General features: G+C 42.2%; 1 protein-coding gene across 4 annotated transcripts in view; it reads right to left on the reverse strand.

The window, feature by feature from the left end:
• Positions 1-2,422: 2,422 nt before the first annotated feature.
• Positions 2,423-25,213, reverse strand: part of sema3fb (sema domain, immunoglobulin domain (Ig), short basic domain, secreted, (semaphorin) 3Fb) — an 84,266-nt gene continuing 61,475 nt past the window's right edge. For 2 of the 4 annotated variants that reach the window (XM_072665385.1, XM_072665383.1), the window contains 13 exons: positions 23,017-23,110; positions 19,270-19,389; positions 18,962-19,101; positions 15,176-15,290; positions 13,634-13,703; positions 11,912-12,056; positions 11,477-11,699; positions 8,872-8,960; positions 8,183-8,224; positions 6,759-6,916; positions 6,583-6,650; positions 5,805-5,938; positions 2,423-5,694 (listed from right to left, as the gene is read on the reverse strand). In XM_072665385.1, the coding sequence (XP_072521486.1) occupies positions 5,263-5,694; positions 5,805-5,938; positions 6,583-6,650; positions 6,759-6,916; positions 8,183-8,224; positions 8,872-8,960; positions 11,477-11,699; positions 11,912-12,056; positions 13,634-13,703; positions 15,176-15,290; positions 18,962-19,101; positions 19,270-19,389; positions 23,017-23,110 (1,830 nt within the window). In that variant the 3' untranslated portion in view covers positions 2,423-5,262. Of the gene's footprint in view, positions 5,695-5,804; positions 5,939-6,582; positions 6,662-6,757; positions 6,917-8,182; positions 8,225-8,871; positions 8,961-11,476; positions 11,700-11,911; positions 12,057-13,633; positions 13,704-15,175; positions 15,291-18,961; positions 19,102-19,269; positions 19,390-23,016; positions 23,111-25,213 lie in introns of all 4 variants that reach the window. The other 2 variants (XM_072665384.1, XM_072665382.1) reach the window with 1 other exon arrangement.

Here is a 25,213-nt window from a genome sequence, read left to right on the forward strand (position 1 = left end):
TATTGTGTAGCGGTTTTAAGAACATGACAAAGGGGTCTTCAAGATCTTACTTTGACCTCCACATTCTTCTCCAAATTCACTGTGGGAAGAGGATGAACCAGTAGGGGGAGTGTGAAGCTCAGGGAGATGTTCTTCTGGAAAGTCCTGGGTCCAGGCGTTCATGTGGATGTCAGTTTTCCATCTACTGTATCTAAACATTGTTGTGGAGCAGGGCCATGAAGGCAGTGGCCTATGCAACGGTTTGAGGACCATGACAAAGGTGTCTTTAGGGTCCTTCAAATTCTTCTACAAATTCACAGTGGGAAGAAGATGAACCAGCAGAGGGAGTGGTGCTCAGCTCAGGGTGATGCTCTTCTTCGAACATGTGGACGTCGGTTTTACAGTTGCTGTACCTAAACATTATAATGGAGCAGGTCTACTCTTTCATGGCAAAGGTATTACCTAAAGATAGTGGTCTTTTTGTAGTGGAACATGACGAAGGAACATTCCAGATGTTGCCCTGGCCTTCCAGATTCAGATCTGATTGAGCATCTGTGGGTCCAGTCTTTACATTACAGTCATTACAGCTCCACCTCACAAATTACAGGATCCACTGAAACATCAGATGCCACAGGATACCATCTGAGGTCTCGTACAGTCCATGCCTTAAATATGGAGGCGTTCTGGTGGCACATACAGGATGTTTTGGATCATCAGTGTCTATCAATGACCTAATTGTCCCTGAGATGCTACATCCAGCCTGCTGACTTTCCTGTGCCCACAGAAGCCTATCTTGTAATCTTGTCTGACCTCACTTACCCAGTGGCCTAATGTGCTCTGGTGCCACCGCTGGTGTGTAATTACTTTTGATCTTCAGTCTGACACACTGGTACAGACAAACAGCTCTTCCAGAAATATGATGTCACTTCACAAAGACATGAAAGCACTTGTAGATCCGATACGCTGTGTGTTTCATGCCTTTCTGGTGTCGCGGTTTCACCTGAATGGGGAGAAATAAAAGCAACAGAACAACAACAATAGAACGACAAGCCCACAATGCCCCCCTCAGACTGTAGCAGTGAATAGACAGACTTTGTAACTGAACAGAAGGCTTCCCGTGATTGGATAATGACGGCGTGTTGAGAAGATCCTATCAGCGCTCCACACACTCCGATGGCTAGAGGAGATAAGTGTCTGGAACACTGGGAGCCGCGGTTGGTCCCATCCCGAGTGGGCATTCAGTCGGACATTCCTTCCTGAGGGCACTGAGGCTTTCTGGGCACTGTCTGGACATTGATGTGGGTACATCTGTAAGGGTCAGGGCAGTGCACTGGACACAATGGCCCATAAACAAGTGTGAGGCCTCGGATCAGACGAGCCAATCAGATAACAGAAGAATAGAGGCTTGTCTGTGGAGGACACAAGGGTGTTTTGAAAGGCGACTTTTTGAGAAGATGAGGTCATTTAACATTTGAGGACATACAAGGTTTCTATCTCAATACTTTGAACTTCAGAAAGAAACCATGATCACTTTGAAGCTTCAGAAAGTCATCAGCAAGTGAGTGTTTGTATAGTGAATGTTGAGCCCTCTGACCTCTAGGGTCATTTGTGGGTTTTTATTTTATATATATGACATATTACTGAAATGATCCAGTCACTATTATAAATGATTCAGTAACTACTGTAAATGATTCAGCATCAAGTGTAAATGATTCAGTACTTTATATAAATGATTCTGTAACTACTGTAAATGATTCAGCATCTGATGTAAATTATTCAGCATCAAGTGTAAATGATTCAGTACTTTCTATAAATGATTCTGTAAATTCCCCACTGCGGGACTAATAAAGGACTATCTTATCTTATCTTATAAAAGGACTATCTTAACTACTGTAAATGATTCAGCATCTGATGTAAATGATTCAGCATCAACTGTAAATGATTCAGTACTTTCTATAAATGATTCTGTAACTACTGTAAATGATTCAGTAACTTCTGTAAATATTTCAGTAACTACTGTAAATGATTCAGCATCTGATGTAAATGATTTAGCATCAACTGTTAATGATTCAGTACAGTCTATAAATGATTCAGTACTTTCTATAAATGATTCCATAACTACTGTACATAATTCAGTAACTGCTGTAAATGAATGAGTAACTACTGTACATAATTTAGTAACTATTGTAATTCTGTAACTACAGTATTAATGATTCAGCACCTTGTATGAATGTTTCGGTTATGAAATCTTCCTGGACATTATGTAAATGATAATGTAGTTCCAGTTTCAGCTCCACATTATTTTCTGGGGTCAGTAAGCAATCAGGATCATTTGATTTTTAGCCAAACTACTCTGTTAAAAGCATTCGGTATATTATTCTCTAATCCAGTCTACCAGCAGAGCCAGATTTACTCAGGTCACTGATGAAAGATAAAGTAGGTGTTGGGTTTCTATAAAAGATAGAGCTTTAATTTATTAGTCAGCAACATCGACAAGAAGAAGAAGAAGGGAGGGAAGTGATTTACACGAGTCATTACATTAACATCACCTGTGCATTAAGTCTTTAGTCTGATAACAAAAAAAAAAAAGAAAAAGAAAAAAGAAAAATAAACACAAACAATTTCTAAAGACACGTTTTAAAAAGAACAATAAATTGTACAATCTTTTCCTCTCACTGTAATTTGCTGTCTAGAGGTGAGGGGACACAAAATCGGGACAGTTTTTGACATTTTCTCAGGAAAATAACAATATTATATACTGTACTGTAGGAGGAGGACTGACAGAAAGGAAAAGAAAAAGACTCCCTCGGCTGTGTGTCTTCCTGCGGATTCCTGGAAGAACTCTGATTTCCTGTCTGACGCCGGACTCACGAAAAACATATGAAGAAGACATAAAATCATAATAACAGCAACGTAGCATTTTCAGCTTAATAATTACAGTACAAATACATTAGTCATGCACACAGTGAAAAGCCAGCTTCCCAATGCAAGGAGCAGATCCCTTAAAGCATAGCTGCTACAGTGCTCTACAGCCCCTGCTTCCAGATGTGCTCTATTAGGAGGTTTTGTAAGAAGGTCAGATGTTTCCTCACTGTTGGGGTCATGCTCGGTCTGAGTTGCGGCAATGGCGCAAGTCGTTTTGTGCTTTTACTCTGTTTTAAAGTGGCGAACATGAGAGACTAAGCTCAGCGGGGGTCCACCAACCGGGCTTTGTTGTGCTTCTGTGGTGCTGACCTCTATCGATCCCATTGTTACAGAATTACCTGTAATGTACAGATGCAGTCAAACGCGTGGACACACCTGCTCAGGTCTGTACCAATGCCTGTAGTAAATTCCACATTTTAGACGAATGGTGAAGACATCAGAGCTATGAAATTCTGGAATCTGGAAGGGTTTTATGATTTAATACAGCATCAAATAGGGTTCCACTACAGCATGAACCCATTTACTGTACTGCAGAGAACCATTTTTGGTAAGTGATAAAGGAAACAACATTTTTCTGAAAGGTTCCTCATAACTAACAAACCTGCTCACATAAAGGTGTATGTCCATATTACGGTTCTATAAAACACCAAACAGGGTTCCACTACTGTTATGAGACAAATAACCCCCTTTTCTGTATTGTAGAGAACCCTTTTTGTGATGTGATGCAGGCAGTTAAACTTCTCAAAAGTTCCCTATAAATGACACACCTACACACACAAAGGGGTATGTCCATCTTTTGGTTCTGTATAGAACCAAATAGGGTTCCACTACTGTTATGAACCAAATAGCACCTTGTCTGTACTAAAAAGAACCATTTTCGGTAAGTAATGAAGGAAGTAAAATGAAGTAAAAGGAAGTAAAATGGGTATGTCCATCCTATGGTTCTATATAGAGCTAAATAGGGTTCCACTACTGTTATGTGATATATAGAATCCATTTTGCTAAAGATGTAAAAAACCTTTCAAAAGATGTGTGAATGAATGAACCTTAAAATGTTCTTTAAACCTTTTCATAAACTAAGGTTCTTCACAATTTCATTTACAAAAATGTTTTTGTAAAGATCCACCAGCTGTGATCGCTGCTGCAGAACCTCCGTCACTGTTCCGTAAAAAAATATCCAGTGAAATATCCGGTGCCCGTCTAGCATCATAGTTAGAATCACATTCTATTCTGAAGAACCCTTGAAGAACCCCTTTTTTAATGTGATGGAAATTCAGATTTAGTAGCAGCTTTAAAGTGTTAAAAGAAAAGCATACGCAGCAGATTTCAGTTCATTCGCTCTTTCACTACCGTACACTACCAATACAACACAACCGACTACTGCACATATTGTGAGCTGCAGTAACAAACAACTTAAAATGATGCTTCATTCCAGAACATAAATATTGCTTTTTGGGCTGGCTTTGAGATTTGAGCATTAGTGGGTCCACATTTTTGACTGCTACAGTGCTCAAATCAGGATCTTGGCCACCTGATTCAGATTTCATCTCCATCCATCTATCTAACCCAGAGTGAGGCTGGGGTCAATGCTAAGCCTCCCAAAGCTGTGAAATAGTGACTGTGACTTTGCTCACATTGGTTCACAAGAGAATAATATTGCAAACTGACAGAAATGTGCAATAATGTTGGGTGTTTTGTGCATATATATATATATATATATATATATATATATATATATATATATATATATATATATATATGCGTATAGGATGATGTCAGATGTGTAGGAAGACTGTACAGGAGTCCATGAAGAGTCAAATTTTTTTTTGTAACAGATGGACCAGAACCTTCTGGACCTTGGCTGTGGTAAAGTCTCGTTCTAGCGCGAGTCCATGAGTCCACAGACGGCAAAACGTCTCTGCTCTGCCCGTTTTTGCTCTCTCTTTCCACCACAACCGTTTGATCGTACAGTCTCTTGTGCATCAACAATACGGCAGTTGTCGAAATACGTTAGCCGTGGAAACAAACGGTCAATGCCCGGAAGATGGAAACTGGAGATATCTCTCTCTCTTTTTTTCTCCTTTTTCTCGTAATGACCAATGATTTAACAATAATATTTGCTCTGTACACCAAGAGCATCCTTTCTTTTTTTTGCGTTCTCTATTTAAGTACAAAGAAATCCACAGAATGATACTATTTACAACCTACAATAAATACTGTGTATGATATTTTTTAAGGTGTTAAAAGGAGACGTCTGGGTTTGATCTTTTTTATGTTCTCGCGAAAGTTCGGATCGATCTCTTTTACGTTTTCTTTTTGTAATCGAGTCTTATCCCTTGTTGGCTGGGCCGCGCCCCCTCATGTCTCCTCTTCATCCTCCTCCTCCTGGCCATGATGTCGGCGGTTGCGTGGTTTTTTCTGCTCCTTGAGCTCTTTGAGGTCTTTGGGTTTGAAGCTGCTGCTCACTGGGTCTCCCAGCTGCCAGTAGTCCTGACAGTACTGGTTGATAAGGCCCATCTCCGGCTGGCTCAGGATGGTGAGCAGGTCCTTGTACTGGCCGGCACTGGGTGTCCACGCGCTGGCCTGCAGATTGGACGGGGAAGGCCGCCCCGCCTCCACCAGTACGTTGTTGACCGCCTGGCCGGACAGAACCACCAGCTGCAGCTTGACCAGCGTGTGTTTGAAGTTCTTCTCCGTCGCTGTGCACACGTACGTGCCTGAGTCGGAGGGCTGCAGAGAGCGGAGCAGCAGACCCTGATCCGTCTTCAGCACTCGACCGTCCGAACGAACCTGGGGGGAGAGAGAGAGGGTGGATGTGCTTAAAGGGTCTTTAATCTTGGAATGTTGCTTTTTTAAAGCTTTGGTGGTATGTGTGTGTGTGTTTGTGAGTGTGTGTGTACCTCTCTCCTGCGGTCACTGTTGTCTCTGTGCAGGTGCCATTTAATAGCTGCGTGTGGAGATCTGGCCTGGCACTCCAGAAATGTGCTGCTGCTCTCCACCCCGTACTGCACAGTCTCCAGAGTGTTCTTATTAGCTACACACACACACACACACACACACAAACACACACTTCATTATCATAATCGACACAGCCATATAAACACAAAATGCCTTGTAACTCATCCTGATCTTGAACACATTCATATTTATTCATACATGTGCAAATGTTTGTGGACACCCCTTCTAATGAATGCATTCATCTACTAGAGGGGTATAAGCCCCTCAGCATTGAGCTGTGGAGCAGTGGAACTGTGTTCTCAGGAATGATGGATGGTGCTCCATCCAATACTCTGAGTTAGGGATTTGGGGATGTGGAGGGCCATTGTGATAATTCAACATTCTGACCTCACTTATGCACTTATTGCTAAATGCAATCAAATCCTCACAGCAATGCTCCTCCAAAATGTAGTAGAATGCTGTTTCTGGGCAGTAGACAGTTACGCCAAAAATCCAGGATCAACACTTTTTATACCCTTGATTTTGGAAGATACAATGAATGAGCAGGTGTCCCAATACTTTTGTCCATATAGTGTTTATATGTATATACAGTAGTGGGCGGAGATTTTAGGCACCTAATCACATTATTTTAAAGCATTTCTCTCAGCAATAAGAGGGTTATTACTGTAGAAACTCCATATCACATTAGAACGGATGCAGGTGGGTGAGTATCAGACTCACCGTTGGAGTTGAATCCTCTGCACTGCCGTATGGGGTTCCCATATTTAACGTCTTGTCTCCGGCTACGCCTAAAAGGCAGCCAACATTCGCAAAATAAGAGAAATTTATTTTCAACTGCCCTCCAGGAGGACACAGACCACACAGTGTGTATCCCTGGGGAGTGTTTTGGTATTTACCTTTTGTGCGAGGCGGAGTATCGTGAGCATGACTTGCCGTCCCAGGCACAGTAGGGGTCCCGGGCCAGGCAGCAGTCAGCACATGCCTCGCCGTACACATCACACCTGTGCAGGGCCAGCTGGGTCACGCCCACCACCGACGCCACGTACAGCTGTTGCTGTAAATAACAACAATAAACACACAAAATGATCAGACGTCTGTTCCTGAGGATATACAGTACAGTGGAACAGTTTAACCGTAATCATACAGTATTACTGATACAGCCCAGCAGAACCACCAGTTACTGACCACTTTCTGATCTGTATTTAAACACAGGAGTACCGGACACTGAGTCTCTTCAAGCTGCCATCTATCTGTCCATGAATCTATCTATCTATCTGTCTGTCTATATATATATATATGATTATCTATATGATTATATATATATATATATATATATATATATATATATATATATATATACGATTATCTGTTTACAAATCATATATTTGTCCATCTATTTGTCTATCTGTCTGTATCTGTCTACAAATCTGTCTCTCTACTTATCTGTCTATCTATGTATCTGTTTACAAATCTATATTTTTAAATATTTATAAAATATGTAATATTTTCATTATCTATATTTAATTGTTTTATTTTGATTAAATAATATATTCAATATTATGTGAACTTTTCTGTAAAGTTTAATTTAAAATTCACTATATATATATATATATTTTTTTTTATTTATTATTATTTTACATGACTGTAAGCACTGCTGTAATAGGAGGGTGTATTTGTCCGTGCTCTGGTCCATGTTGTTTTTCATTCACTAAACGAAGGCCGAAGCCAAAGTTGATTCTGTACTTTTCTCTTTTGCTGTTGAAACATGATGCAACTGAGGACTGTCTGCTGTAATAAACCGTCCTCTGCCAGAACCTAGTCAGCTTCTAGCGCTGCAGGATCCACACCAGATTATGATTATAAATAATTCAGGTTTTAGGCTATAAATTCAAAGCGAATGCTATGACACTGAAATTCTTTCTCCGACCGCTGCACAGTGGGATACACACAAATGTAGATGTTAGTGTTTATTTATTTATTTGTTTGTTTGTTTTTGAGAGATCAGCTGCTTCAAATCAACCTCAAACTTCAACTCTGGCAAAAACAGACCCATTCCATCTCCCAGAACCCTTTCTGACAGAAAACAAACTGAGCTGCTCACGCTTTTACTGATGCGTACAGTCGGCCTATCAGCGCTCTGACCCTTCTGAATTATGAGCACACGTCCGACAGACAGAAAGAGGCTCAGACTGCAGCTTAAAGCTCAGACAAATCTGCAGTGCATGTGTTTCTCTGAGCTCCACTCTATATTTTATTGAAGGACATGAAGGTTTAAGAGGCAATGTGTGAGACAGAGCAGCTATCAGGTTTCTATCCTTACCCTCTTAGATGAGATCTTCATAGTCGTAATAGGAGTTGGGACCTGAGAGAGAGAGAACGAGAGAGAAAGAGAGATGAATCATTCTGCACAGAAACATTTGTTGACAATTTAAATATTTGTGTCATAGAGAGAAAAAAAAGAGAGAAAAAGAACAAAAGAAGGAAAGTAACTAACAAAACAAAAGAAAGAAAGAAAAAAGTAAAAAAGAAATAAAAAAGAAAGAAACAAAGAAAACAGAAAGAAAGCAAAAGAACAAAAGAAAAAGAAATGACATAATAAAAAAGAAACAAACAAAAGAACAAAAGAAAAAGAAATGACAATGAAAGAAACAAACAAACAAAAGAACAAAAGAAAAAGAAATGACATAATAAAAAAGAAACAAAAGAACAAAAGAAAAATAAATTACATAACGAAAGTAACAAACAAACAAAAGAAAAAAAGACAAACAAATGTAAGAAAAAATAATAAAGAAATTAGAAAAGAAATAAAAAAGAAAGGAATCGAAAAAGATAGAAAGAAAGAAAGAAAGAAAGAAAGGCAAAAGAAAGATGGAAATAAATGTATAAAGAAAAAAAGAAGGAAAGAAAAATGGAAAACAAAAAAAGGAATGAAATGAAGGGAAACAAAGAAAAAGAAAGAATTAAAGGAAAAGAGAAAATGTGGAAAAGAAAAAAATCCAGAAAGCTCACCTTGAAGACCTCGACCTCCTCCAGCACCAGCTCCTCTGTCTGCAGGTCGTCTCTGGGCAGAACAATCACCTTCTGCACCGTCCCCTTATCTGCACAACAACACTGCTGTTACTGCCCTGTGTGTGTGTGTGTGTGTGTGTGTGTGTGTGTGTGTATATATATATATATAGTGTTAATCCCATTTAAAGCGTCTGTTTCAGGAATGCTGACTGATTTTCTTGTCACTCGAAAGTTTGCTTCTTCTGTTTAGCACTGGAGCCACAGCTCTAATGTAGCTATAAGAACAGGAGCTTCTATCCTGCTTTGCATTAGGCCTGCTGCTGTGTGGAGGTGTTCAGTAAACTCTAACAGACTTGATTATGCGGTTTCTGTCTGCTGTAAGACTCACCGTTACTGAAGCATGGCCTGAAGTACATGAGCATAGCTAGAAACAGTAGCAGCAGCCTGAAGCCTGAACTGTGTCAGTGTCAGAAACCTCACAAACAGGGTATATAGTTAGCATCATGCTAAACGTTTGCATAGCTCCCCTAAACAGATTAGGCCCCTTTTGAATAAACTAGCCCTGGCTTCCTGGCTGTGGTTGCTGTTTCTCCTCTGGAACAGAGAGCCAGTGGGTTTATTGTTAACTGGAAGCTATTCAGTTCCATGCTGCATTCACTCTACTGTAATATAAAACACTAATTTAGCAGGGCAGGCACGACCCTGAAGCTAACCCCACTCTGAGGCGGCTTTTACTCGATATTATCTTCCCTTTCATCCATGTTTCTTTTGTCCTGTACCTGACCGCCTCGTAAAACCCACAACTGAAAGGCCGTCTGCTCTGAGGTCAGATTATGCTGATATGCTCTTCAGTAGGGCTTTGGGAAAAAGGGCTCCTCTCACTTTTACCTCTTTTTAACACATCCACCATTTAAAATCCTGTCCTGCTAAATCCCCCCTTTTGTCCGGCCTGTTTTCATAGCTTTTCATCTTTCAGCGTCTGCTGTACTTCCCTCAGGTATTTGGGGCGGCCGCGCCCTGGAATACGGCACACTGGGATTGGATTGTGCTTTAGGAATGTGCTTTGCAGTTTGGGGGCACAGGGCTGGGGCTGCCAGATTGCGTTAATGGTTTTCAGCCATTACAGTCCTAACTGTACTAAGCAGTGCTACAGTATTTATGACCAAAACAAATTTCTGTAGGGCCCATATCCTACATCTGGGATGCATAACTCTGGTCATAGAGGGCCAGATTCCTGCACAGTTTGCTGATTTTGCTGATGTTCCTGCTCAAACACACCTGATTTAACTCATGAGGTAGCAAGTAGGTCATCTATCCAACTTTGCAGCACACCAGGACTACAGGACTGTAGTTGTGCACCCTAAATTATGTCTTTTTTTGTGGTTTTATGCATCAAAAGAGTTTTTCATGACCATTTTCAAACTATTATAATTATTATTTAATGCAAATGTAGGGCCAATGTGATTGTCTGTGATAAATCAACCAAAAGCAGCCCGGTTTAGTGGATAATCCACCCAATCTGGCAACCAAAGCAGGAGTTTATACTGTAAATAGAAATACTTTTATTAGTATTTAAGAAATTTAGTCCTCTGTGATATGGGCCCCTACAGTGCTTGGGGCCCTTCTCAATCCAACCACAATAAGCACATTTTTGTGGAAAAGCATCCAATCCGCCAAATATAATTATTTAAGCACAATATGGGACCAAATCAGTAATCTGAGATCCAACCACATCCAACCAAAAGAAGCACAGATTAGTGTAAAACTGCCCAATCTGGCAACAAGAGCTAGAGTTTACACTTCTACACTTATTAGGCACCGAGAAATAACCTGCAGTACGTCATTGGAACATGGTTGTACAGACTGAGGTCATCCTGCTTTTAAAGGACTGATGAGAGAGAGAGAGAGAGTCAGTGGGAGAGAGACATAAAGGAGGTGAACACCACCAGCTGTACGGTTTGTTTGACGGATCCTCATACTCAAACTCCCCTGGCCTTCGTTTACACTCTTCAAAGCTTTCTACTCTGAATGAATGATGAACGTGGGCTTAACGTACATTTCCAAACGAGCGAGAGGCATTTCAGCCTCTGATAAACACTGTAGTCGTACAGTAGAAGCAGAGCGAACGAAACAGCCTCGGGGTCAGAGAAGACGAAGCGCTGCAGTCAGGCAGCCTGTAAGCGCTCAGAGTGCACAGAGAGGTGAGGCCAGAGTCACTTAACAAAGATCACTCAAGCTGTGGAAGAACCTCAAGCTTAAAAAGGGAGCAGCCGAAGTCAAATAAACACCCACTGAGGTTTGAATGAGTGCTGTATGGCCTTTAAGGCACGGTGGCTGTGTTTTTGTCCAGCAGGGGGCGCTGATATTACGAGCAAAGTCTTTCTTTGGGATTATAACTAACTGCCTATTCTATTCTGTACCAGACGTTTACTGGCTAGCATCACATTGAGGGGCCAATGCTTAAGCAACACTTGGGCTTACACCGTTGGTGCCACCCAGGAGCCTCACACGCACATCATGTGCATTTTTTGGCTAAAAATCTTTTACAAAAATGGTTCTTCTATGGCATCACTCAGAGAACCCATATGACATAGCAAACACTCACCTGTGCCCAGGAAGAGAACCTCGTAGTTGCCGTCAGCAGCCGTCACCTGGTCCACAGTGATGGTTGTGAACTCATAGTCCACGTTTGTCCTGACCACAAGAGGGCGCTTGTGCACGGGGTAAACAGCGTTGTACATGGTGGGATGGTTGCGCATGAAGTTGATCACCTCGTCTGGGTAGTCCTTAGTGGACTTCATGTTTGGGGTGAAGGTTCCTCCAGGACACTGAACAGGGGAACAGTAAGAAGGTTAGGATAGGCCTCAGCTAGGTGGTCTTTAAGCCTATACTTAGATGGAGTCACTAATGGAACTACAAGGCCCTCATGTAGCCAACCTCAATTCTATGTACACATCCATGGGGTTTAGTGGCTGTTCCTGAAGAAGTACTATCTAATGCTGTCTCATTATGTGAGCCTTGAGAATTGGGTCATACTCACGGTTCCTGGTCGTGGGTAGGGGATTTTGCCTGTGTACGCCACCCACTGGTAGTTGGGTCCCTCTTTGTGAGAGAATGGTCCATTAAACACCATCCGAATGTCCGCCATGGAGTACACACAAACTGCTGACCCTTTAAACACTGAGCTGAAGGAAATAAGGGAGGAGGGCACCTGGTTATACAATGATTCACAGAAGCTGAATTTCAGGCAAATCACTCCACAGTTATTACAACCTGCAGATTTATACTGGATTAATGCTAGACTACAGTTATTCCTGATAAAATGTATAAACAACACACACCAGATTCATACTCATAAAACCACTCTGCAATTATTGCTCTCAGATTATAAAAACATACCTGGAATTCATACTGGACTAAAATCCCTCCACTATTTGCAAATAGACATTACAAATTACACACTTCAGATTCATATCAGATTAATACTACTCTACAGGTGTTACTGTCAACTACACACACTACAGATTCATACTGGATTAAAACCACTCTGCAATTACTGCTTTCAGATTATAAAAACTACATAAAATGGAATTCATACAGGACTAAAATCACCCCACAATTTGCAAACACATTTTCACATCACATCAGATCAGAATTATACTGGATTAAAACTACCCCACAGGTATTACTGTCACCTACACACACTACAGATTCATACTGGATTAAAACCATTTCACAGTTAATGCTGTCAGAATGACCAAACAACAAACTGAAGATTCATACTGGATTAAACTACTCCACATGTATTATTGTCAGTGCGTACAAAATACACACATTTCAGATTTACACTGGATTGAAACATCTCCAAGGTTATTCATGTCAAAATGTACAAGCTACAAACTGAAGATTCATACTGGATTAAAATTACTCCACACTTATATGATATAACTGTCAGTGTGTGAAAACTACACACATTTAAGATTCACACTGGATTGAAACCACTACACACAACCTACACATACTGCAGATTCATACTGGATTAAAATCAGTCCACGATTATTGCTGTCAGACTGAATAAAACTTTATAGACAGCAGATTCATACTGGTTTAGGATCATAAATCTTGTCTGTAAGCTCTTAATTGTAGTAGGAACAACTAATCCGGCTACAGTATGTGGAATACACTCACATATAAAAACAGTAAAAGTCAGGTTGTCAGCGAGGGAATTCCCACTCGACTGTAATTTAGACGCAGAATAAGTTCAAACTGCAGACCTCATCAACTTTCACCCCAGCTGATGAGTTGTCAGTGTAGCTGTTTCTGACCTTCTAAATGACAACTACAGTGTAGCCGGAACGCTATCTGCTTTCTGTGTATATTCTCTGTAGCGGGGGTGAGAGATATGAGGTTTCTCCCTGAGAGAGGGGCTCTAAAGGGCCAATACGACCACTGACTGATGGCTTTCCATCAGACGGCTGCGGGAGGAAAGCCAGAGCCGCCCCTGCGGAGGAAGTGAGGGGGAGCACGGCCTGTTTCAGGCTTTGTAGTCATGTGGGCAGCACACACACACTGCAGACACGTCTGTCAGATGATGACATATTAAACGCTCTGATGATGGTCAGCAAAGCCTGGAGCGTTTACACATAAAAAGAGTCATCTACAGATGGCGGAAGACTTTGAGTAGTTATACACACACACACACACACACACATACAGACACACACATACAGGCACACACATACAGGCACACACATGCACTCACCCAGAGACGGAAAAGACCCCGTAGATGACTGGGTTCTTGGTGTCCTGCGTGGGCTGAATGTACACGTCCCCTAAACACACACACAGACATAGGCATGTCAGTGGAATAGCTAGAATAACACACACACAATCACACACACACATTCCTCAACAAACTCCCACCCACGCTAATATTTACAGACCCTGAACTGTTTATGTTTACTCCGCAGAGACCCCCGGGTCCACACCGGAATCCCACATGAAAGCAGGAGTCAGTCAGTCCGACATGTTTAGTGTTCAGTTCAGCCTCCTATTAGTTCAGCACTGAAGCTGCAGAGCTAATGTACGCTACATGGACAAAAGTACTGGGACACCTGCTTATTCACGGTTTCTCCTGAAATCAAGGGTATTAAATAAGAGCGTATCGTGCTTTTGTTGGAGTAACTGTCTCTACTATCCAGGGAAGAAAGTTTTCTACTAGATTTTGGAGGAGCACTGCTGTGAGGATTTGACAGCATTCAGCTCAAGAGCGTCAGTGAGATGTTGGATGCTCACCACCCCACCTCATCCCCCAACTCATTCTATCAGTATTAGATGAAACACGGTTCCACTGCTTCATGACTCAAAGCTGGGAGCGAGGAGAGAAAGAGAGGGAATGAGAAAGAGAGAGAAGAGAAATGAGAGAGAGAGAGAGGAGGGAGAGAGAAAATGAGATAGTGAGAGAGACAGAGAAGAGAGAGAGAAGAAGAGAGAAGAGAGTGAGAGGAATGAAACTGAGATAGAGAGAAGGGAGAGAGAGAGAAAGAGAGAGAGAGAGAAAGAAGAGACAGACAGAAGAGAGAGGGAAGAGAGTGAGATAGAGAGAGATAGAATAGAGAGGAAGAAAGAGAGAGAGAAAAAGAAAAGAGAGAGAGAAAGAGTGAGAGCAAAAGAGAGAGCAAGAGAGAGAAAGAGAAGGCAGTGATATAGAGCTGAAAGAGAGAGAGAAAGAGAAAGAAGAGAGAGTAGTGAGAGAGTGTGTGCATGAGAGAGCAAGAGAAAAAAAAGAGAGAACATGAGATAGAAGTGTGTATGTGTAAGAGAGAGAGTGATAAAGAGAGAGAGAGAAAGAGAAGGAGTGTAAGAGAGTGAGTGAGTGTGTGTAAAAGTGACAGAGCGTGTTCATTGGTCGTGTTTGATTCTGAGGTCATGTTATTAAGTCAGTGTAAATTGTGGAGAAACGCTGGATGATCTGATATTAAATCACACAGCTGAACTGGACTATTTATAAAGAACCTTCAGTGGGTTTAATATGAGGTGTGTCTGCAGTGACCGAGGCAGCTGGACAGTCTTCTGTGGTCAACGTGTGACAAATAAAACACGAGCCATGACAGAAACACTGAGAAGGTCTGGAAGTTTGGACTTTTTGGACTCCATGGACTGTATTGACTGTATGTGTGTGAGAGAGAAAGAAAAGAGAGAGGGAACAAATGAAGAAGAAAGTTGTGAGAGAAAGAAAAGAGAGAGAGAGAGAGAGAGAGAAGAGATGAGCGCGAGAGAGAGAGCTTAAAGGGTTTAGACTTACGAAGCTCATCAAAGTGTGTTTCAATCCCATCAGCCCCCGGGACAGAGCAGATGAGACGGGCTTTGAGGAACGTACTCCACTTGTTCACCAAACAACAGTGACCACCATCATCGTTCTGAAAACACACACACATACACAAACACACACATAGTTTTTGAGAAATGTCAGAAGGGTTATCATCCACACATACATATAATAACTTCAATATTACATGCGTAAGTATCTGTATTTAATAATAAAATATAACACATATATCCCACACAATACACACTCTATGTGGACAAAAAGTATTGGGACACCTGCTCAGTCATTGCTTATTCTGAAATCATTCTGAAATTAAAAAGAAAAGTTGATCCTGCTTTTGTTGGAGGAACTGGTTCTACTGTGCAGGGAAGAATGCTGTCTACTAGAGGAGCTTTTGGAGGAGCATTGCTGTGAGGACTTGATTGCCTCCCACATCAATAGCATTAGTGAGGTCAGTATGTTGGATGATCACCATCCCACCTCATCCTTAACTCCCCAACTCATCCCAAAAGTACTGGATGGAGCACCAACCATCATTTCAGGGAACACAGTTCCATCAATGGGCACAACTTTAAGTAACTGAATGCATTCATTAGAAGAGGTGTCCACAAACATTTTGACCCATCGAATATGTCTATAAAAATATAGAATATGATGTTTTTGTTTCTATATGTACTAATAATAACATGTTTTTGTTCTTAAAAGTTAAAAAAACGAATCATGAAAGTTTATGTAAAAAGCACTTTACAAAGGCCGGGCCACACACACTCACACACACACATACATACACAGACGTGGTATGACTTAAGGCATACAGCATCCATCTCCGCTAAAGCTAAACACTGGTTGGATGAAGTCGTGTGTGTGTCACTTTGAGCCCCGACATTAAACGGCAAATAAAGCCGCCGTGCTCTGAGAGAAACACACACCGGGGAAGAGTAGTTAGCTGTGAATGAGACGCAGCACTAAACACACTGTCTGACACACTCTGGCAGACACACACATCTGGTCCAAGAGAGAAAGAGAGCAAGAGAGAGAGAGAGCGAGAGAGAGAGAGAGAGAGAGAGAGAGAGAGAGAGAGAGAGAGAAAGAGAGGTTTCTGTATGGATGTCATTCATTTTCTGTTGATGGCCTGAGGGTCATGCATCATAAATACACACATACACACACACACACACACACACACACAAACACACACACATACTCGAATCCTCTTCCTCTGTGGATGCTAGTGCATGTTTTGTACAATTTTAGCTAGTTAATCATGGCCAATCTTTCAAAGTTTGGAGTGAAAAGGTTTGTGACCCAGTGCAGAATGGAGGCCAGAGGGTAGGTGAAGCTGTGTGTGTGTGTTAGTTTTTCTGGGGTGGTCACTGACCAAACTACATTTCTAAACAAAAGTTGTGCATACATGCCAACATGCTGGCCCACACAGATGCATTAACACACACACACACACACACACACACACACACACACAAAGTGTAATCCTGTAGATAAACACTAGGCTTTCAGGGTGAGTAAACTCGGCCCTTAGCATCGCATCACGCCTCAGCGTACTGTTTTCCACTTTACCACTGTTTGTTTTCACTGATCTGCTCAATTAACCCCCACGCTCCGGCTCCAGTTTCGACAGGAAGCTGTGTTTTAACTCTACTGGGTCGGGTCCACCTGCTCCGGCGGCAATTCATTAACCCTTACAAGTAGTGGCAACCTCGAAAATGGATGTCCTGCTCCAGTTTTTCGCCTCACCTCCGACTTTTCGGCCCATTTGTACTCCCTGTACATACGGATAATTAAGACTTCCGTTTCAAATGATAACCGCCAGTAAACGTCACTGCCCACATACGTCTACGCGTCCTTTACAGAGGCATTGATGTTAAGTAATACATCCACTAGAGAGCAGTTCTGAGTCAAAGGTTTGTGACAATGACAAACATGGCTTAAAAAAACTTAATGAGTAAAAAGTTCCACCATTAGTTTCTTTTCTGCCAGAGTTTTTACTTTGTGGTGTCCACATGGCAGGGGTTGTATTTCCGTCAGTATCCGTAAGCTTTTAGGAAAGCTGAGCGCATCTCCCCACATTTATTGGTTTATTGGCATCAGAAATGCTGTCAAAGCACTAGAACCAAACATATAGTTAAGTTCTCCTGTTCCACTACAAAGCAGTTCCACACTGCAGACTCTAAGCTGTTCTGTTACCTGCAGAGAACACTTCTCACTGGTGCAAGATGACAATAATGTCCGATAATGGCACCTAGAGGACACCAGAGGGAACTCTACTAGAACACAGTGGTAAAAACAAAGAATCTGGACTTAAAATATGACTGGATCTGCCCTGATCTCTCGTGTTTCTGCTGGTGTGCTGAAATGTGTGACACATTTCTACTACCCAATCTACACTTTTCAGCACCCAAACAGGTTTGGGGGGCCTAACCTGAGAGGTGAAAAGGTCTTAGGTCAGTTTTTGGATGGACAGAGAGAACCATTGTGCAAAGGAAGGTGAAATACCTGAGGATTTTGTCACTTCAGTGCCAAGCAAACAGCAAAGCTACAGACTAGAGAATGTTCTCCTCCTCCAGCTTCTGAAACCTCTGCTCCGTTAGCTATGAATTAGCACAGCAGCTCAATCTTTTAGTCTACATTAGAATGTGTGAATTAGATGTCCCTCCAATCTATTGCAAGATGGTGTCCTTGGGAAGGAGCATGCAGGAATATACAGGCTTCAGCAAGAACATCCAACTGTGTGATAACATATAGGGTTGGATCTGTGACCTGCTTTAGGGAGTTGGTAGCCTCAGACTCAGTCGATCCACCCACACATAAACACAGCGGCTCATATCTACCGCACATTAAGCTGGCCAGATTACGCTGGCCGCACTGTGATTGGCTACCGCACATCTGTGTTTATGCACTTCCATAACCTTCCATTTCACTACTAAATTCTAATCAGCAGTAGCGAACAGCTGCCTGATGAAAAACAAGCCTACCAGAGTGAGATATATACACACAGGCAACAACTAAGGGGGAGGGGGCATAAGGTCATGAGCTAATAAGCTAAAGCGGGGGCCAGCAATGCTAGCGCCATGGTAGTGAAACTGCTAGAAGTCTAGGTAGTCTGAAAACTGCAGTGACAGTGAAGCTATATGTCCACTAGTATAAGACCCTCTGAAGCAGATCCATGAACCTATTGGCACAAAGCCTAATGCTGGGTGATTTTTTGGGATGAGGTGACCTCACTAATGCTCTTGTGGCTGAATGCAATCAAATCGGCATAGCAATGCTCCAAAATGTAGTAAAAAGCCTTTTATGGACCAAAAACCTATAAAGTAACTGCCCATGCATGGTTGCCAGATTAGCAAATTTCCCACCATATTGGTGAAGTGTTAATGACCACAGTGTTCATAGATTACATAAATAAAAGTAAATTGTGGCATGGGAAGGAGATAATTAAGTTGTGGCCACTACTTAGTAAGGCGAGGGAAAGAGATTTTATCTTATTAAGTCATGGGCACGACTTAGGATCTCTTTCTCATGCTGTTCTAAGTTGTGGCCACAACTTGGGATCTTGTTCCCACTCCTTACTAAGTTGTGGCCATGATTCAGTTTTTAATTTCTATAAGATGTCATGAGCAGCGCTTTGTGATAGCACAACAAATTGCAACATAACAAAAACTAACTCAAATAAATGGTCTGTTGTTTGACTGGGCCTGTGTTTCTTTTTGCTACCCCGCCTCCATTTTCTGCCCTACCCCCACTCACCAAACAGATCCGCCCAATACGGGACTCTGATTTGGGGCTCTGTCCCATTTCTAACGACTTCTCCCGAAAGAAAAAGTAGAGCTTGTCGTCATTCTTCTCTGCACTGTCTGGGATGAGGTGGACATGGACGAACGAGGGATCTAGAGACAAGAGTAAGAGAGAGAGAGAGACAGGCAGACAGTAAATTTATGACTATATGTCCACGTTGATTCATTTGCGTGCAAAACTATGCAACAGTACATTCTGCACGAGGCCAAATGCACCAGCCTACAGTCATTAGCGCTGGACTGGAACGATGTTTGGTGTACCATTCAGCCATCTGGAGTTATACTGGTCCGTGCGCATGGCCGTGTTTTTCCCCAGCGTTCGGAAAATAGCTGAGTCCGTTCCCATGAAGTCGATGTAGACGCCCGCATAGAGTTCTCCATCTGAGAGAGAGAGAGAGAGAGAGAGAGAGAGAGAGATTTATAGGTTGAGTCATGTTAGCTATCTCTGTGATATGATGCCAGCCACACCCGCTGGCAGTAAGCAGGTGGGTCGTCTTCCCTCGGCTGCCCCCCTCCCCCTCTAAAGCCCTTCCCCTTACGCCCAGGGACACATATTCATGACCTTCACATGGTTCTTCCACTTGTTCCACATGTTTTAACAGTTATATGTGTGACAAATATCTCAATTTAAAAAATGCACTGGTGGGTGGGGCACAAAACATTTGCTTAAAAGGCTCAAATCATACATGTTTGAGGAGAAAGCCTCATACCGGAGAGCACACAGTCGAAGGAAATGGTCTTGGGAGTGTTTTCAACTGTTCTCAGGAACATTTAGTAGACTGGTTCACCCAGGTTTTTAAAAAATTAGCCCAGAATTCCTCCCCAATTTTAGAAAATTACCCAACTCTACTCCATCCTATAAAATGCTCCTGACACTATGAATGTGAGGGCCACTTTTCAAACGGCCTCCCCTGCAACATCACTAGACAACCAACGCGCTTGGAGGACAGAACTAGGTACCCGTCTCTGATGTTTTAGCTAGCAGATGCCCCTCCTGGCCAGCACTGAAGTGATGTGGGAAGAGACAGAGAGAGAAAGAGAGAGAGAGAGAGAGTGAGCTATCTACCCACCCAGAGAGAGCAAGGCCAGTTGTGCTCTCTTCGGCTCCGGCTGCTGATGGCAGTCACCTGTTTTCAGAGCCCCCACCAGTTTTCAGAGTGCGACATCACCAATCAGTGAGCTTAAACTGCTCACTTTAGGCAGCCCTGGACTGGAGAGGCTATTTACACAGTAGTGGAACAATACTGAAAATCATCAAGAGCTGATGATTTATGAAATATCACAATTAGGAATTATGACTGAAATAGTTGAACCATCACCTTCAGATCAATGAGTTATAATGTGGTTTACAGGCCTAAGTGTGTGTGTGTGTGTGTGTGAACTGCAGTTGGTAGTGGAGTAAAAAAAGGGGGTGGGTTGAAGACATGGCCAAGAAGCTGCCTGCCAGACTCCAATGATTAACACTATCTCCCAGGAATCCCAAACATGAACTATCCTCCTCCCCACACACACACACACACATTTGCGTCTGTGCAGTGAGGGCGAAACAGGGTTAATTCACAGTGTTTGTTAAGGAAGTGAGTGGACAGATGCACGCCATGTGTGTTTTTGATGCCATCTCCTTGGCACGGATGCGCTTCTTCCGATTGCGGATTACGGCTGTTGATTCGAAGAGGAAATCACTAACTGCCAAACTGTCGGCCTCGGAAAGACTCCCTATCAAACAACTCTCAACATATTAGGTGGTGGTAAAATTCTACCTCCAGAAGACAGTATTAAATCTGGCTTGGCAGACAGGATAACTTGTTTGCTTAGCCTTGACTGAGCGTATCCGCTAGTTTGTCTAGTTGTTTTCGAGCCGTCCTCTACACTTGGATTCAGAGGGGCTGTCTGGACTGTAGAGAGACTGTCATCAGTCCGAGGTTTTATCCTTACAAAAAGAAGACCACACCAAAAAAACACTAGGGAGCTTTCAGTATTAGCGACATTAGCATAGTGCTAGACAGGGCAAAAGACAAATCTACATATCAGACTATGATAACAGCTAGTTTTTAAATCTTGCTAAGCTACTCTGCTTTGTGGTGTGAAGTTTGGCTAAATCATTAAAAGTTGTAGCATAGGGGCCCTGAGTGGTCCTGCGGAATATGGTGCGGTCACTATGATCAGAGGATCGCTGGATCGAATCCCGGTCATGCCCCTAGCCATCGGCAGCCAGAGCCCAGGAGGAGCACAATCGGTCTTGCTCTGTCCAGGGTGGGTAGACGGCGCTCTCTCCCCCTACATCACTCCAGTGCGGTGCTGGCCACCACTGCCGTCTACTGGCCGATGCATAAAGAGGTGTTGGCTGGCTGCACACACTGGTGTTCACCCTCACTAGTGTGATATGCATGCGACAAGGGGATAATATGTACAGGCTGTGTAACTGCCGATTTAAATTGGGGGCATGGGTAAAAAAAATCTGAAATAAAAAAACATGCTAGGATGGATCCTAACATGACATTTACACCTTGTTTAACAACTGTCTCACTTATCAACTTTAAGGCAATCTAACTCCGTCAGGCTGCTAATGTGCTAGCATTCGCTGTCAGACTGTCTCTGCAGAACCACTGGCAGTGTGTGTGTAACTGAAGCTAACTGCTCTGGGTGTCACATTTCACATTACACTGAACAGAACTTCAGAGAAGCCAAAGGGCCGACTTGTAGAGACACAGCACAACTCAAATCTCATTCATAGGGACATCACATTTATATATATATATATATATATATATATATATATATATATGTACATTACAACTAAACACAGTACATATATATATATATATATATACACAAAATATGCATAAATCAAATAGTTACCAAATAATTCATGCCAGTTTGTGCACTTTGATTAATAGCAGAATTATAAACCTGGGGTTCAAAAAGTCAAATCTGGCAGTTGTTTCTCTAAGATTAAGATATATGTATATCTCCCATTTGATTTAGCACATCTGTGGCGTCCCCCAGGGTGCTATTTTGGGGTCTACAAAAGTGAAGTTAATTATGAGAGTACTGCAGTTGTGAGGGTGAAGAACTGAAGTTTGGGCTTATAAACAGTGATTAAAGAGTTAAATGGTGTAAAAATGGGAAAATGGCAGCGATACAAGGTTAGTGTAGTATCATAATACATACTATGTCAAAAAATTATAAACATAAACAACATCCTTGACATTAGGCTTGGCCTTGGCCTAAACTGCAAACTCAATTAAGTTCTGGGTTTTGGAACAAAACTGAATCAGTGAATCTAATGAATCGCTCATTTGATTCAGTTTGGTAAAATGAATATAGCTTCCCATCAGTAATTTACTCAAAACCTAATTAGCTGAGCAGTCTGTTAGAGCTAGAATAAAACCTAACTGTGCAGCCTTAAGACTGGAGTTTTTCACACCTGTGGCAACCTGTGATTCATTCATTCTGCTGATTATAGTCATGACTCAGCTAACGAGCCCATAACTCTCAAGCACATACTTAACGGACTCATAAAGACCTGATCTGCTTCACTGACTCCAATGTTTTTAATGTGAAACTCCTCCAGCATCTGCATTTCCAATCATGAATCCCAGAAGCATCTCTAAGTGGATATTATGCCAATAAAACATGTGACCAGTGACTGTCCTGAGCATTCGTCCTTTTTTGCCATCGTTGAGCTTCGCGCTGGCAAAAGACTGTCAGATCTCATGAGAACACCAGCCGTGAAAAATGCTGCTCCAGAAAGAATGAAGGGGAAAGAGAGGCCGCTTGGACTTCCCAGGCTGCAGATCAGCAATAAAACATTGGAACAAAACGAGACATGACCAAGAGGGGCATTTCAATGAGCTCTGCAGGGACCGATACAGCCCTTTTTAGCATCATGTTCAGAGGAAAAAAACGAGACGAGTACATCAGCAGTGTCCTGGAGGAGAAACGGAGTTCCCCAGAGAAACCACAGATGCTAAAGCAGAGGAGAACTGATTCACTGGTGGTACTTACTAATCAGGGTGGAGACACTGTTCAGCTTGGGGTCGTATGGGCACTTTCCTTTCCCAGAGTCCTCTCTGCCAGGCTCCAAGTGGAAGATGTACTCCTGCAACGAAATTCAAGGCATATATGAATCAGGCCATCCAGCATAGAGAGCTACTGGGTTAGCGTTAGCATAACACTGTGCATTCATGCTGGACCTGTGAGGTATCATTAGAAGGGAGACTGGACAGTGCTAGACGAGACCCATCGTTTCTAGACATACATGCAACGTTCCTAATGAGAAATCCTTAACCGCTGATGAAGCTTTCTGAGATTCCCACTCAGAAAAAAAATCATTCTCCACAGAACCATCCATTTACAGGTTCTTCAAGGAACCAAAAGCGGTTCTTCTGTGGCATCTATGGATCTATAATCAGGTATCAATGTATTAATCCTCATGATAATGTTCTCCCAGGTACGGTATGGAGTACCAGGTGTTCAGGACACTTCGCAATACAGGCGGCTGCCATACAGGGACTAACATGACCAAGAAAACAGACCGTGTCAAAATAAAAGTTGCTGATGTAAACAAACAAATTGACTGTGTCAAAATTAAAAAAGAACCTAATACAACTAAATAAACAGACTTTGTCAAAAAACAAATCACTAATGTAAACAAACAAACTGACTGTGAAAATGAAAGTCACTAATACAAATAAATAAACTGTCAAAATAAAAGCCACTAATGTAAACAAAGAAAAAGACTGTGTCAAAATAAAAGTCACCAACACAAATGTAGCAGTAATACAACTTTCTTTCAAACTGAAAGCTAAAATGACTGAATGTCTCAAATTTGTCTTCCTCCGAAATATGATCCAATCCGTGACTCAAAAACATGATCGGATGCGAACTGTGAGTTTTGTGATCTGTTACAGCAGTGCTCACTCTCACACAGAGAGTGCCGGAAAGGACTTGACTAATACTTGACGTGTGCATTACTGATCATTTAAAATAAATTCTTAACTTTTATTTGAGCATTATTTACTTTATTTATTATCTTTTTTTATACCATCTCTGTTCTGCCTTCCTTCATTTCAAGCACTTTCTTTGCCTTTGTGTGTTTAAATAAACTTGTCATGCCTTGCCTGCCTTCTCGCCCAGCCCCGGATAAGCGTGTGAAGAAAAGTTTAGTTCCAAACATCTCGAACCTAAAAAATCATATTCGGCTGCCAACGGAATAATCCTCTGCAGAGCTAAGTGAGGTGACTGGTGCTGTCCGATTCCAGCACGCTCCAGGCGTCTGTTTGACAGCTATTTGGACGCGTGGCGCGGGGGTTTGCCACCAGCTCGCACTGACATGCCCCGCAGCCTCACGATGAACCAGAACACACTCACCTCTCTCTACACCTCTCCCGGCCCCAGAGAGAGAGAGAGAGAGAGAGAGAGAGAGAGAGAGAGAGAGAGAGAGAGAGAGACATCGCTGATGCCATCCATCAACAGTGGAGACCAAGAGTCCTGCCAACATGTCCAGATAGCATAGGTCCCCCCTTAGCACTGATTAAATTCAGTTATGCAGAAGAGGCTCAGAGCGTCGGCAGCTCCTCCAGGCGCCTCAGGTCAAAATATGAAATCTGCCATTTAGCTACAGGGCCTCCTACAGTCCAGGAGAGCTAACAGCCATAAGAGCACAACAGCTCACATTATCCCATTGTTCTTATTACTGTCAGTAACTCAGTATCATTATTTTCAGTGTGGACGTACAGTGATCTCCACAATCCAAATCTTTATCACCAACGTCCAGTGAGAGAATCCAGTGTCTGCATGTTCACTCCAAAAGGGTTTATAGATCATACATATCATATATATAGTCAGCGGTTCAGCTCCTCCCCAATGACTGTATAGATCATATACATCATATATACAGTCAGTAGTTCAGCTCCTCCCCCAATGACTGTATAGATCATTTTTAATATATATACAGTCAGTAGTTCAGCTCCTCCCCCAATGATTGTATAGATCATATTTAATATATATATACAGTCCCAGATTTAGCTCCTCCCCAGATGACTGTATACTTCATATATATGGTATATACCATCAGTAGTTCAGCTCCTCCCCCAGTGACTGTATAGACAGTATATATCATATATACACTTAGTGGCTGTGTAGTCTGTATACATACATATATACAGTCAGTGGTGCAGCTCCTCCCCCAATAACTGTATAT

Source organism: Salminus brasiliensis, chromosome 21, assembly GCF_030463535.1.
Source record: "Salminus brasiliensis chromosome 21, fSalBra1.hap2, whole genome shotgun sequence".
NCBI lineage: Eukaryota > Metazoa > Chordata > Actinopteri > Characiformes > Bryconidae > Salminus > Salminus brasiliensis.